Source organism: Bufo bufo, chromosome 1 (assembly GCF_905171765.1).
Source record: "Bufo bufo chromosome 1, aBufBuf1.1, whole genome shotgun sequence".
In the NCBI taxonomy this organism is placed as follows: domain Eukaryota; kingdom Metazoa; phylum Chordata; class Amphibia; order Anura; family Bufonidae; genus Bufo; species Bufo bufo.
In genome coordinates this window covers 770,916,479-770,931,805 of record NC_053389.1, presented here as the reverse complement: position 1 = coordinate 770,931,805, position 15,327 = coordinate 770,916,479, and the positions used below count along the sequence as shown (strand labels likewise).

Genomic DNA, 15,327 nt, shown 5'->3' with positions numbered 1-15,327 from the left:
ATATGTGCCCGGTGGGAGCTTTCCCTCTCTCTCTATGCCAGAAAATGTGCACGTTTGGTCAGTCCTGTCCATGGTGAAGTCAGAGGAGATGGCTGATAGCCGAACAAGCCACCTTATGCTTATAGCGGGCTTAAAGGGGGCGTCCGAGTTATAAGACGACTCCCCCCCAGTACCGTCTAAATGTGATAAATGATCTTTATGATATATTTTTCAATCTGTTGTGAGAAGATGATACTGTACAGTGTGATATTGGGTCATGCAGCCTGTCAGTATGCAGCAACCACGTATACGCTTCTGTGATTCACACACATATCCATACATACATATTTACACTGATATGCACCTATGAGGGGAGTGCACAACACCCTGTACGTCTCAGAGGTTAGGTACTAAGGATATATATGAGCAATTTATGTCCACAGTCAGGATGAGGAACATGCTGCACCCCACTAAAACCCCAATCTGACATCCGTAGTGACTATACCAGGAGTGAAATATCTCACTAAAGCATGGAGTATAATTAAAATGGCAACTAATAGTCTCCTACTGTATGTGACGGACTGGTCGGTAAAAGAAAGCTCCAGTTAGACACTACCATAAAATAATACTACATGTACTACGGTGGTTGTCGTTATAGCTATAGAGGGGTAAGTGGGCTCATAGATACCTCCATTGGATCTTCTGCTAGGTTTTTTCGAGCCATCGTATGTTGATCACTGGTATGAAAAATCGTAGTGTGTAAGGCACTGTTCACACTAACTTTAGTTGGGTCTGTCAGGGTTCCTGTATATTTTAGATTAAGAATAGCTCAGTCTGCAGCACCATTAAAACACTGGAACTCCGCATAATCCCCATTAGGGTCAAAGGGGTCTGTCCATTTCAAAATGGATCGAACACAGCTTTTTAGTAAATGGAAGCCATGGCCAAGCTATACTGACCTTAAAGGGGTTTTGGGGGATTTAATATTGATGGCCTATTCTCATAACACCACGCCGATCAGCTGTTACCTTATACAGTAGCTCTGGCGCCAGAGCTACACAGCTCCATCCGTTTTGTAGTGGACAGAGCTGGTTACTGCAGCATTGCTCCTATTCATGTGAACAGGAGCAGCGCTGCAGTACCTCGCTCCGTCCACAACACAACTGATGGAGCTGTGTAGCTCTGGCGCCAGAGTATAAGGTACAGTAACAATTGATCGTAGGGAGTGCAGATCAGATAGTGATGGCCTGTCTAATGTAAAAATCCTGGAAAACCCCTTTAATGGAATGACAGTTCACTTTGGTACTATTAAGGCATAGATCTACACAGCAAAGGGTGTCAAAACTAAAAGTTAACTTATACAGACAGCCCAGTGGAGGACTGGTAGGTAGGGATGGGAAAACTCCCCCAAGTTCATCCTATGAAGACCCCACTGAATTAAAAGGCCCCCTTTCCAAGGCATAACCCTAATGGATACCCTAAAGCAGTGATGGTAAACCTTTTAGAGGCCGAGTGCCCGAACAGCCACCCAAAACCCACTAATTTATCTCAAAGTGCCAACAAAGCAATTTAACACGAATGCAAAAAAAAAAATCCCGGCCACGTTAAGCTGTGGGGGGGGGGGGGGGGGGTTAACACGGGCCCCAGTAAAATGAATGCCCCCTAGTATTAAAATCTTGATCGCCCCGCTCTGAACACTCGCTGCTCATTACATGCACAGGACAAGACCTGCACTCCAGAGTGATGACGCTTTGCAGGTCTTGCTGCTTCCAGTCAATGCCGCGAAACGTCATCCCGCAAGTCCTGTCCTGCGCATCAAGTGAGCAGAGTGTTCCCCGCGCTGCGATCAAATGGATGAGGCGAGTTTTATTTTTTTAACACAATTAGAAGAGGGGGGCCAAAGGCTGCACTAATGAGCCCTCCACAATGGAAGCACAAAGTAGTAATAGTGCACAGATGGCAACCCTACGCACGACAGAGCCGCGTCCCCACAGAGAGGGCTCTGAGTGACCAGTCTGGCACGTGTGCCATAGGTTCGTCACCATTGGCCTAAAGTAATGCTGTATGTCTCTCCACACATTGTCTATGGACACATCAGGGGTGTAAGACTTCGGGTTATTACACTGAGGACTGGTTTAAAGGGGTTATCCCATGATTAATATAAAAAAAATGAAAATCAGACATCATATAGGACATGACAGTCTCTTTCTAACCTCTCATGGATCCAGAGATCTCCCCATTCATTGCTCCAGTTGTTCTGCTAGATTTATTTCAAGCCGGCAGATAAGTGAACGTGTCCTTTCTCAGAGGGTGTGTCCTGTATGCTGTAGCCAGTGGCAGTTAAAGGATGGAGCTGAGCATGTGCGACCACCGCTGAGCAGGACAAAAATATAGGAAAAAAGAGCAAACAGGAGGTGGCTCTATACATCTAGACTTAATTGAATAACTCATTAGCTCTAATAAAATTTTAATTACATACAAATACAAAAGTATTCAGATCCAGGTGCTGGTTTGAAAATTATTCGTGGGACAACCCCTTTAATAGTTTATCCATCAGTATCAGGGCATCGCACAAGGTATATGACATGCCGTAAGGAGTAGGGTGAAGCCTTCTTGGGTACACAAGAATGGTACCATCCCGACCTATGACTCCTCTGGACACAATTTAACTCTGTGAACATTACTTTTAGGGCTCATGCACACAAACACAGATGCAATTAATGGAACGGGAGGCCCATTATAGAAATTCCTATTCATGTCTGCAAAACGGACAAGAATAGGAGATGATGTATAATTTTTGTGGGGCCATGAAACGAATTGGTCCGCATCGGATATGCAAAAAATGCGGCTTGAATGCGGAACCAAACCAAGTTCGTGTGAATGCGCCCTTAGGTGTGAGAATTTTTCCTTTTTTCCCTTTGGTCATTTCAGATGCACTTATGGCTCTGTTCTGGTGCGGTGGGGTACACAGTATAAGTGTCATCTCCTCAATGGGCCGCATTTTTAGACTTCTAGCTAACTTGATTCTATTTGAGTAGTTAAGTTTTAGTTTTGACCCGCTTTTTGGTGTTTTTACTCTTTGAGGTGTTATAACCCATGATTTGGGGCACTGCTGTGATCCATGTAGGAGGATTTCCACAACTAACACCTCAATTTGTCATCTCTGCTCCAAAAATGCACCATGTACGGCCACCTTATGAATGACGTGAGGCAGCATTCTTCCTGAGAGTAGACTCTTACCACGTGGTCAATCTCATTTATGTATTCTACAGTGGATGCTCCCACGTGATCAGGAGAACAGACAGAACTGTTCCTGGATGGTTGTGCATCTCCAGGGAGGGACTGGTCCTGGAAAAAGACCTAAAAGTGGCCCATCCAAATTTACAGAAGGTGGGGCAATACCATCTGCAGTGCATGGCACAGGCTTCTTCTAGCTGGTGTCGTCTGTTCTGTATAGGCATATCTAGTGAAGTGAGGGTGAACAGTGGGGCAGAAACCATGGGCTCCTGTGCCCGTCGCAGTATTTAACCGTATCACTGTCTTGATCATGGTGATACAGTTGTATCGAGGAGGGTACCTGATACTCCCATCGTTAATTAATGCTGAGAGTGTCAGATCGTTACGTACTTAGTGGCTTCAGGAGGGCTTAGGTGGCTCTCTAGGTATAGGTCCACCACAAAATTTCCCTGTAAGGTCTATGGCCAGTCTGCCCCTCCGCATCACGTATGTGTGGCTGTTTACGGTAGCATGTCTGTCACCAATGGACTGTAGACGTCTGCCATAAAGCAGCCTGTATGAGAATTTATATACTGTATATAGTCAGAATTGTTCCATATTTCAACAACAACCCCTTCCTTACCACCCGATTAGTTCATATGAACATTCTTGAGGGGAGATCAACCACTTGGGACCCCCATCTATGAGCCAGAACATAGAGCCAGACTGTACAAGTGTCTTGCATTCTGGTGGGCTTGAGCTGTCCATCTGAACGGCTACCATGTACTCTACATTTCGCCTGCAGCAGTTGCTGCGAAGGAAACGCTTAGCTGACCATGGCTTCCTCCACCGTTTAGCAGGGGGTGCTGACCACCCCTTTAAAGAGAACGACTCTCATAATAACATTATATCTGAGAATGGACATTGAACAATGCCCCAACATCTGAACTGGATGACAAATGTTCATCCCTTTAATGATACCAGATGTCAATACAAGATAGAACTGGTGACCCTAACCCCAACCAGTGATAGCGTAAGGAGATTTCCACATATCAAAGGATTCTCTGCACAGTGGTATAAAGGTTCCTGGGAAAATTTTCGGCGGTTGCATTGCTGAGGCGGTTTTTACCTATAGACATTGGCTGATTGTGCCGACATCTAGATCTGATTTGTCATTTCATACAGTCCAGTAGACAGCAGGTAAAACGGTAGAGCACATTCACTCACACAAACACATAACATACTAACACTTTTGTATCTTTGCATGCACTCATAGCTGCCGGAGGGAGGTCACGCAGATGTACAGTAGTCCCATGTCTCAGCCCACTGTAGAGGATGGGGTTGTAGAAGGCGCAGGAGAACCGGCCCTGGAGCTATTCCAGAACAACCAGCGTCTCTTGGGCTGTCTCTTCTGGTGCAGGGCTGTCTCTTTCTCACGTTCCCTCTGTGCTCTTTGGAAATGGTCTTCTTCTTTCAGGTACCAGACAGGAGGCCAGCGCTGCGCCTCCAGGGTCTGCTGATTCTCTGTAGGATATAACCGCTTTATAGTCACTATATACAGCAAATTTATATATGGCTGTATCTAACACTGCTTACCCCATCCATTCCTCATTCTGTGTCTCCCTTCAATGTAGGGAGACTGTACTTCATCTTCTTCTTGGGGTAGGTGGTCAGATACTACCTGTGTACATACAGTATTTCACTTTTTTGCTCTAGAAAAGTACTGCTACTTCTTGACTTGGAGACCTGTATCTGCATTTAATGAGAATGTCCTAAAACTTGTCACGAGAGAAAATTTGCCCAAGCCCAGACATTATCTAGGGGGAGGGGGGGGGGGGGATCAGCCGACAATCCTGTGTGTATGGGGATTTAAAGACACACAATCCTTTGTTCACACAGGAGATAAGCCCCTGTCAGAGGTTTTAGGCAGCCGCTTATTTTCCTTAGGCCATGGAAATAATCAGTAGAACTCTCTCCCGGTGGATATGGCCCCTGCAATACTGCTCCTCTGTATTGCAGATGTCGCTGGAGTGTTTGTTATCTTGTCGGTCTCACATTATCAGCTTCTTCTGGCCATCCCCACCTCTTGCCTGCTAGTCCCTGAGCCCTTAAGGCGTGCACTCTCCCTTTCTTTGAAAACCATTGTCTCTTATCCAGCCTGTTCTGACCTTTGCCTGTTCACTGTATTGATCCTGTGCCACTTGCCCTGACCTATTGCCTGTTTACCGGACTGTATGAACTTTGCCTGCTTTGACCTCGGTTTGTCTACCGACTTCCCCTTTGGCGCCATGTGCCATTGTCTCTTATCCAGCCTGTCAGCTGTCACTAAACAGAGTCTACTTCCAACAGGTGGCGGCCTGGTGGTTCCCCTGCAGTGAAGTCCAGATACCTTCACAGGGGTGGAAACTAGGGGTCCACTTAGATAACGGGTCCACTTAGATAACGTCCTTAGCAGTAGCCCTAAGTGACTATTTCTTCTGAAACCATTTGACTTTCTTTGGCTAGCAGTGACATGTAGACTGTCGCTGAACTTTTGGCTAGGTTTAATGTCTATGGCAATGTTTCCCAAACCTGTCATCAAGAAACAGGCCAGGTGGTACAGATGACTTAATTTTCGGTAATCCTCAAGACGTTGCCTGTTTGGGTTCCTAGAAGACAGGTTTGGGAAACACTGGTCAATGAATCCTTATGACCCAACATGCTTCCATTACCAGGGTACCATCTGAGGCTGATATCGTCAGTGGGTACAGTGTACTGGCCATGAATTCTGCAATATTAATAGGATAAAATGATGGCTACACTCACCTGGTGATACCAGCTTGATTTCCCGGGGGAATTTCCTGCACACCCGATTATAATTTGTAGAGATGTGATGTAAACACCAGGCTGCCAGCTGCTGAGCACCATGAAACTGAAAAATATATGGCAATGCAGATAAACATATTTAATATATACCATAGGAATTATGTGCAGATGATCCAGGAGCTCTGGTGATGGAAAAAGATACAGGGAACCTTGGAGAAGACTATGCCTGATCGAGCACTTACAGAAGATTCCCGGTGGGCCGATTGCCTTTACCATGCAGTGGGCCCGCCGGCACCCAGCCTCCCTTCTTCACACATGTGGCTTCCATGTTACAATGATAATTACAGGGCAGCCTTCTGCAATAAACATTGCAGGCCACTGCACTGTCATTATCATTATAACGCAAAAGCCACATGTGTAAAGAAGTGAGGCTGAGTACCGACGACCCCTCGGGGCAGCGATATGCATAATACGCATTGCAGGTCGCCGACAGCCCTGCCCTGCTGTGCTGTCTGGCATTACTATACCAGTGAGGCATGATCATGACAGCACTAGAGGCCAAAGTCACAACGTGTGAAGTAAGGCCGGGCGCTGACGGCCATTCTGTGCTGTCAGTATCCTGTGTCAAGAGTGGGGGCACTGTGAGGGTATAACTATTGTGTGAGGGCACAGAGGGGGAACAAAGGGGAAACAATTACCATGTGGGAGCACAAAGGAGGCATAACTACTGTGTGAGGGCACAACGGGGGGAAATTACCATGTGGGGGCACAAATACTGTGTGGGGGCACTAAGGGGCATAACTACTATGTGGGGGTACTAAGGGGGCATAACTACTGTGTGGGGCACTAAAGGGGCATAACTAATGTGTGGGGGAACAAAGGGGAAACAATTACCATGTGGGAGCACAAAGGAGGCATAACTACTGTGTGAGGGCACAACGGGGGAAAATTACCATGTGGGGGCACAACTACTGTGTGGGGGCACTAAGGGGGCATAACTACTATGTGGGGGCACTAAAGGGGCATAACTACTGTGTGGAAGCACTATGACTCTGGCCAGTGGCTGTCTATACATGCCCAATCCTGCCCAGTACCCAGAGGCATAGCTTAGTGTAAAAAAACGTGCCATGGCATGCTAAGGTTGCCACTGTTAATATCCCTCCTTGGGCTTTTCAAAAGTTGGGAGGTATGTGGTGTGAACCATGCCTAATGGTTTGCAGACCCCACCTATTTGGCTTGTCCCTTCCTACAACATGGGGCCACTTTAAAGTCCCCAATCCGCCCCTGCGCCAGGTAAAGCTAGACACCTGAAGGAAGTTACCTGAGCAGCTTCCAGTAACATAAGGGCTTCACCATCAATATCCTTATTATTCATGGAGGCATCCATCATGACCGACACTGTGTGTTTCTCTGCAAAGACAGAATAATATGTTAATTCTCGGCTGGTCGCACATGGGATGCAGACAATCAGTTGACAGGTTTGCCTCAAAATGTCAGGAATTAGCTTCTCTTCATTAACTCTAAGACTCGTCACTTCCCGCTACCCTGCATACCTACTGTAATTAACATTAGCGGCAGGACACATTTTGGAGGGGCGCTTGGATCGAGAAAATTTTGGCATAGGGGAATTTTTGTGTTCTTCTTTTGCCTCATTAGGTTTTTAATTTTCCAACAATTTGTCTGTAGTAAGGGCTTGTTTTTAGCACGATAAGATTGTTTTTTCATTGCCACTGTTTTGGGGTAGGATATAACAAACAGATTAATATGAATTCTTTCAGGGGGGGTAAGAAAACAGCAATCAGCGGTCTTGTCATTTCATTGTATATACATGGAAGTTATGGTACTGTCAGGGGTAGATTTGGCATTTCTGGGGCAAGCAAAGTTACCCGTAGCACCTATAAGCTCCGCCCCATCACACAAGCTCCGCCTCTGCTGGCCCACTAATAACAATGCAACCTGGACACTGCTCTACAGCTGGGAAGCCCCCCCACCCCCGGCAAAACCGGCTGCACAGGTAGTATGTTAGTATTTTCAGCTGTGGCCAGCAGGGGTCCCTCTAATCCAGGCATGCTCAACCTGCGGCCCTCCAGCTGTTGCAAAACTACAACTCCCAGCATGCCCGAACAGTCTATAGCTATCAGCATACAGCAAGGCATTGTGGGAGTTGTAGTTTTACAACAGCTGGAGGGCTGCAGGTTGAGCATGCCTGCATCACTGGGACCTGAAACATTTGCTTAGTTTGTGTGGTGGTAAGATCCACCCATGTCTATGTCATGAATGTCCATTCCTTACCGGTCAGTGCTACAAGGTGCGGCAGGCAGAGCCTGTTTGCCAGTATGATGAGGTCCAAAGGGTCAAGGTCGGGTCCTGCAGTGAAGTGCCCCGTGTACAAGTACTCAAGCACTGCTCGCATACTGCCCCTGGAGGTGTACGGAAGAGCTACCTGAAAGCAGAGAAAAGCTGAAAGATTACAGTATTATTACTTTCACACATTACGTATGTCGTAGGGTCAGAGATTCACTTACTAACCGTCCACTATGCTTTTGTTCAGATCAGTGTAAAAGTTTGGATCGAGAGGATTTTTTCCTGAATTTTTACATGGTCCCAATATTCAGACCCCCATGATCCTAAGAATGAGAGGACCCCTGCTGACTTTTCCCTGTGGATGGGTAGTTGTAAATGTTCAGTCAGCACTGGGTCACCTATTCATATGTGCAGCCACGTGTCCACAGAAAATGAGGACCGTGGCCTACTCATTCTAGGGAGTGGTTGAGATCCCCCTACCCCAACCAAAAACGTGTCAATTGTAATGTTAACACAGACCCTCTGGGCATCAAAATGAAGACTGTATGGAGAACATTGTACCACTATGACAGGAATCACACCAGTCCTCAACTTACATTTTGGTTAGTCCAAAATTGAGGGTTGTGCTCCTTATATTAACCCTTTTTTCCCTCTAAATCCTTATAAAACATGAATATTTTCCAAAGGATAAAAAAAGTATTATTAGAACTGAGCAGTTGATTCTAAATGTCAAGCAGCAGCTGCAAAAGGTAATAACATGTGTGGGTGTATAAACAGATAATAGCCTGTGACTAATGTAAAGAAAAACCACTTGGAAGGCCCAATCTTTAATATGGGGTTCAGTTTTGGACACCATACTGAAGTTGGAGAGGGTCCAAAGTCAGGCAGCAAAATGTATAAAAGAGTTGGAGGGTGTTGCTCACATTAAAATGTGTTATTTAGGCTTTTACACATTATATAAAAGGTCCTTTTACACAGACAGACAATCAGGCCAATTATCAGGCGGGTGAAGGTTTGTATAAACTCTAGTTCCCGATCATTGGCCTGTTGTAAGAGATGCCAATGGTCACCCAATAAACTTGCAAACGCTTGTTCATCAGGTGATCCTGTCATCATTCTGCCGGCAGCAAAAATCCTCGTTCCCATGCAGTAGATTGTACCGTGTGAGGAGGGAATAATGATTTTCTATGGGGACAAGCGATCATCAATCGATCGCTTGTCCCCATACAGCGGAGTCGATCGCTACAGGTAAATGCTGTTTTTTATCTCCACTGATGATCAGGCAATTATCAGGAACTTGTATGAAGAGCTTCATAAAATTGCCCGTACTTTATTTGTAATCCATATAAAACAGGGATACAGTGCACTCTTCAGTTCACTGTAATGTTCGAAACGCGTCGACGAGTGGACTGTATCCCTGTTTTATATGGATTATACATAAACTATTGGCAATTTTATGAAGCTCTGGATCTTTCTTCATACAAGTTATGTACTACTGGCCGACGGGTTCCTTTGCTTCACCTGCACACCCTCAAGTGATTAATGTGGAGCTAAGGCGGTGAGCATAGTTTTCTTTGTTTACATCAATTATCAGGAACGTCTGGTTCATTCCCGATAATTGCCTGACACATCTGTCAGTGTAAAAGGACCTTAAGCTAAATGAATGTTCAGACATATATAGCTGTCAGTTTACCTACAGGCAAGGGAGGGGACAATATAACAGGGTGGACTATAAAGTGGTTCAGTGTCAGGATGAATTCCTCAGTAATTGTCACATAGCCTGTACATACTGGGTTATTCCCTGGGAGGCTACCTCGAAAAAATAGGGTGGGAGGAGGACAACAGTAAAGTTTCCCAACCAAAAGGTAGCTTTTATTTTCAATGCTGTATGAAAAAAAAAGATCAGCAAGTCTTGGTTCATGATATGTACGTAAAGATGGAAATATCAAAAATAGTTCCTCACTATCGGCAATAATGTACGGTTGTGAGGAAAGAGGTGGCCAAAGTAATATGAAGAACATTAAACATTAGTAAACTCCAGAACTGTAGCTCCACACCTCTATAAGAAATGTCTGGCGGTCACCTATTCTCTGTTCTCCAGTCATCTGCTAGGTTGTGGAACATAACATTATGCTACAGGTCGTCTGAGAAGGTTCTCATTCATCCAGGTCATGGTATACCTCATAGCTTCAGTCACGCAAATGCAATCAACATCTCACCTCCATGAGGTCCTTCACCTCGTATTAATTAATTACGATAAACATGCATCACCAGTATTTAATGCCTAAGATTCCATGTACAAGCCATTCTAATTAAGAAAGCCAGTTGGGTGACCAGCAAAATGTCTTCTAGAGAAAAATACCACAAGTCCAGTTGCTCTGACTGCTTACTACTGATATGCTACAGGTCCTCACCTCAGATGTGCTGCTTTCCAAAAAGGGCCCCCCGAACATGGCTGCCATCCAGTCGCAACCGGAGATAAGCAGCGGTTTATGGGCGCTTATGGTCCCATTGTCCAGAACGAAAGTGACATCTAATAGAAAAGAAAAAAGGCAAAGTAAATGGAGAGAATCCAAAAACTACAAACTGCCACCTAAATTTGGAAAGATCCTATTGAGTTTTCCGTATTTTATGTATGGAAGAAATACCATTTCAACACTATTCTTGGTATCAAAAATTCCAGTGTCCCTGAAAAAAAAAAAAAGAGTATAACGCAAGTATAAATCAACCAATTCTCACCAGAGAAGATCCCTTTTGCCAGACATTCCTTGATGCGATTGCTCCTTCTGACATGGAAAGCTCTAGTGATCTCTTGGTTCATGAACGCTTCTCGATTCAAGATATTGGCCACCATCATACGCAAGTCGAACACCTCCAAAAGCTCAGCAATGTGGGCCACCTCCATCAGCTCAGGCTCTCTTTCATCCAGTCGTCCAGTGTACAGGTATTTGAGCACAGCTCTGAATGGTCCAGGCCTCACTGAGCTGTCCATCTTTACCACTGTTACTCTTCGGGCCCTGTAACCAGGAGGATCCTCCAAAACTCCACTTCGTATGCTTTCAAAAGCCCTGCTCCACCCTGACAAATCTCTGTCTCCTTCCCGTCCCAATGTACCATCGCTGGCTGAGGTTCTCATTCCTCCTCCCTCAGTTTCCCCCGAGCTCTCACAAGCATCAAAGCTTGAGGCACGTAGGAGGGGATCCCTGGCTTGAGATGGTGAATCTCCATCCTCCAATAGGAAAAGGTCACAGAATTTAGAGGAAGCAGTGGAGAGGTAGATGCGGTGGGCATAGATACGAATCCTTTCTTGGACCACCAGCACCACATCGGCACAGGATGCTTCTTCTAAAAGGTGTCCAGGATGATCTTCACTCTGAGCAGGAGGATCAGGCACAATGATAACAGGCGGAGGGGGCCGAGGAGGAAGAAAAGGGGCTTGTGGTAGAGGTTTACGCACACTTCTCAAATGTGACTTCCAAAACTGTAAATGGCGACGGGATATGAGCGCTGAACGGATTGCATTATCAAAAACTTCCTTGATGCCACATTGCGCCACCACACTGGTTTCATAGTATGGAATACCTAGTTCTTTGGCTACTTCCCGACCTTTTTCAGGTGGAAGGATCTCCTGGGGGCGAATCGGCCTGAAAAAAAAAGATTAAATAGTTACCAGAATATCTAAGGCTGGGTTCACATCACGTTTTTGTCTTATATAAAAAATATATACATTAAACCAATGCCTCTGGCCCGGTCACATAGGGTTCCACTATACATTAACGTATATGATTTTTTTCCTGGACTCTGCGGGATGGAAAAGTGTATCTTTTTCCCCTAACGTATATGTTGACGTCACATTCATTGCTGCCGTGAACACTGCAGCCAAACATTGGACTCAGCAGTCACGTGTGCTTGAATGTCACATGACCACCGCAGGCCCAGTGGAGCAGCGGAGACTAGAGCGGCGGTGCTGAAACGGCAAAACGTTAAAATGGGTACGTTTTTTTTATATATATTACACTGCCCCGCACTCCCTACCTAATATTACAAAATCTTTGAGAAACCCCTTAAGTAGGGCGGCACAGCAAGATCCACTTTCATTTTTTTAAATCTGATTATGAAGATGCTTTTTCATGATGGTGAATTACTAGACAGGCCTTCTTTTTGGTGGGTCTTTGCCGCGAGAATCTTTTCACTGCCCCGATCATGGAAATGCACAGGGACACTGTATATATTTTAAAGGGGCTGTCCGCCATTACTCATCTCTTCCCACTGCAGCCAATCAGATGCTTCCCACTGGTCTCTGCTTCCTGGTCCGGAAATGAATGCTCAGCAAATCCGTGGCCTGGACCAGGAAGCGGAGATCAGTGTGGACCATGTAAGTGTAATGCTTTTTGGGGGAAAAAAAAATTATATATATTTTTTTTGTTTACATTATGTCCCTTATCTAAAAAAAAAATAATACTAATTGCCAGGACAACCCCACGAATATACACTGGGTGCATATTTTTAGACTAAGGATCCAGAGGAGTCTGGAACATTTCATTTCTATTTAAAGTTTTTATCTGGAAATTTTCCTGTGATCAGCTAAGCTGAAGAAGGAAGAGTCTTCAGCGCTGCCAAGCCGCTTCACATTCCCAGCTCAGTACAGCATCAATGAGCTGACATTTAGGATGGGACAGGTGTAAGGAAAGGGCTGGTGGTGGCTGGGCAGCCTCAGACACTCAGATGTCATGCCAGCTCACTAATGGATTGGCACAGATATTAGATTATTATTATTAAGCGGTTTTCTATATCTTATGAAGAATATTCAGAGGAAACAACCTGGCAAGGGGGCGTCGGGCGCGGTTCACTGCTTCCAGATCAGCATAGCGAAGGTCCAATTGGCATCCAACCAGAATGACAGGGGCTCGGGGGCAGAAGTGCTTTATCTCTGGGTACCACATTGTTTGGACATGTTGCAAAGAGTGAGGGTTTGCAATGGAAAAACAGAGAACAACCACATCTGACCTATAAAAGACAAGAGGAAGAGAACACAAGAAGGCAGATTAGAGGAGAGCTGTAGAGGTACCTAATCCCTGGTGCCTGAGTGGGCGTAAACACCCTCTTACCCCATCAAAGAAACCTAAATGGCACATTGTTCATATGTGCCCGCATTTCAGAGAACAATGAAGTTTTATTATATGCAAATGAGTCTCTAGGAACAATGGAGCATTGCCATTACACCTAGAGGATCTGCTCTCTCTCTCTGCAACTGCTGTACCGCGCACACGTAATGGGTCAGTCACCACGAAATGCAGTGCAATCTGGAGGAAGAGCTGAGCAGACTGATATATAGGTTTATGGAAAAGAATCAGTAAAACTTGTAACATACATTTATATGCCTGTCTTTTCTGTGCCTTCCTCGGTGTACAACTATCAGTGACTGACAGCTATCTCTGTATAAACACTTAGGCCTCATGCACACGGCCGTTCCGTGCATTGGGGACCGCAACTTGCGTTCCCCAATGCACGGGCAACATCCTTGCTGAGGCCGGAAGGGATCGAGACCCATCCAACTTTAATGGGTCTATGAACCGTCCGCAATCACTGATAACACCTCCCCTGTGTACAGCTATCAGTGATTGACAGCTATCTCTGTATACACACTTACACAGGGAATGCTATCAATCACTGATAACTCCTCTCCGTGTACAGCTATCAGTGACTGACAGATATCTCTGTATACACACTTACACAGAGAATGCTATCAATCACTGAGAACACCTCCCCCGTGTACAGCTAGCAGTGATTGACAGCTATCTCTGTATACACACTTACACAGAGAATGCTATCAATCACTGATAACACCTTCCCATGTATAACTATTAGTGACTGACAGCTATCTCTGTATACCCACTTACACAGAGAATGCTATCAATCACTGGTAACACCTCTCTCATGTACAGCTATCAGTGACTGACAGCTATCTCTGTACACGCACAGAGGTGGGTCCCGCACCTATCAGACATTATTGGCATATCCCACCAATGTCTAAGATGAGACAAACCCTTTAGGTTTCGGGTGGTAAACTCTGCCACTGCATGTGATACTATATTTCCCTGCAGCAGCTGCTCCGGGGGAGATGCATATTTGGCTTCCTGTTATTGCCAACTTTCCTGGCATGTTTCCAGGGGTTTCATTCCTAAAGTGATTGGAAGGTGGAGTTTCACTTTAATACATTGAAAATACCATACCTTCCATAGGCAAAACGTCTGTCTTTATGATGGTCTCCAAAAGTGTCCCAGAGCCTCAGTGACACACTGACATCATCGACAACATCACGGGAGCGCTCCAGCACCTACAATATGGAAGAAGAGAAAGACGTCGATGGGTCTGATGGGACCAGGCCATAATACCCGATTACTACACTTATTAATTGGGGGCTCATTGATGCCCCAATGGAATCCATACATGTAAATGATGCTCACCTCTTGGCACACACGGTACTGATCTATAGCCCAGACGGTTGGCACATGTGTGGCAAGAAGCTGGTATTGTGTCAGGGTAGCGTTGCACGCCCGTGCGCAGATCAGGCGAGTCTTCCCAACTGCGTTGTCTCCGACCACCACGCATTTTATTGTCTCAACATTGGGACGCTCATAATCCATATCAGTGTCCAGCAGCTGGGATCTGTATGTTGGTGGAAAGAGACATGATGATGGCAGGAGGCCGATTTATATGGATCATACTATTATGGCGCACATCAATAGTTAAAATGAGCCCCCCTACTGTTTATACCATCAAACTATCCATCTCAGGGTAGGAGGCCCTAGAACTGATCACCCTTACTATCCCTTCTGGTTCTCACACCATTTCCCCCTTTCTTGTTGCTGTGATTTTGGATAAGGAGGCCTCCGAGACAGGACTTGCCTTATCATGGGCCCCCACAGCAGCAACATGCATAACCTTGGTATTGAAAACCTCTGTTAAAAGTTAAAGGGGCATTCCAGAGGATAGGTGATAACTATTAGATAAATCATGCGA

The 15,327-nt window shown here is 45.5% G+C and overlaps 1 protein-coding gene across 3 annotated transcripts in view; it reads right to left on the bottom strand.

The window, feature by feature from the left end:
* Nucleotides 1–2,904: 2,904 nt before the first annotated feature.
* The window catches only part of RHOBTB2 (Rho related BTB domain containing 2), a 56,460-nt gene continuing 44,037 nt past the window's right edge, over nt 2,905–15,327 (bottom strand). For 2 of the 3 annotated variants that reach the window (XM_040414796.1, XM_040414797.1), the window contains 9 exons: nt 14,772–14,973; nt 14,538–14,641; nt 13,126–13,311; nt 11,044–11,948; nt 10,719–10,837; nt 8,293–8,443; nt 7,322–7,410; nt 6,001–6,106; nt 2,905–4,719 (listed from right to left, as the gene is read on the bottom strand). In XM_040414796.1, the coding sequence (XP_040270730.1) occupies nt 4,514–4,719; nt 6,001–6,106; nt 7,322–7,410; nt 8,293–8,443; nt 10,719–10,837; nt 11,044–11,948; nt 13,126–13,311; nt 14,538–14,641; nt 14,772–14,973 (2,068 nt within the window). In that variant the 3' untranslated portion in view covers nt 2,905–4,513. Of the gene's footprint in view, nt 4,877–6,000; nt 6,107–7,321; nt 7,411–8,292; nt 8,444–10,718; nt 10,838–11,043; nt 11,949–13,125; nt 13,312–14,537; nt 14,642–14,771; nt 14,974–15,327 lie in introns of all 3 variants that reach the window. The other variant, XM_040414798.1, reaches the window with a different exon arrangement.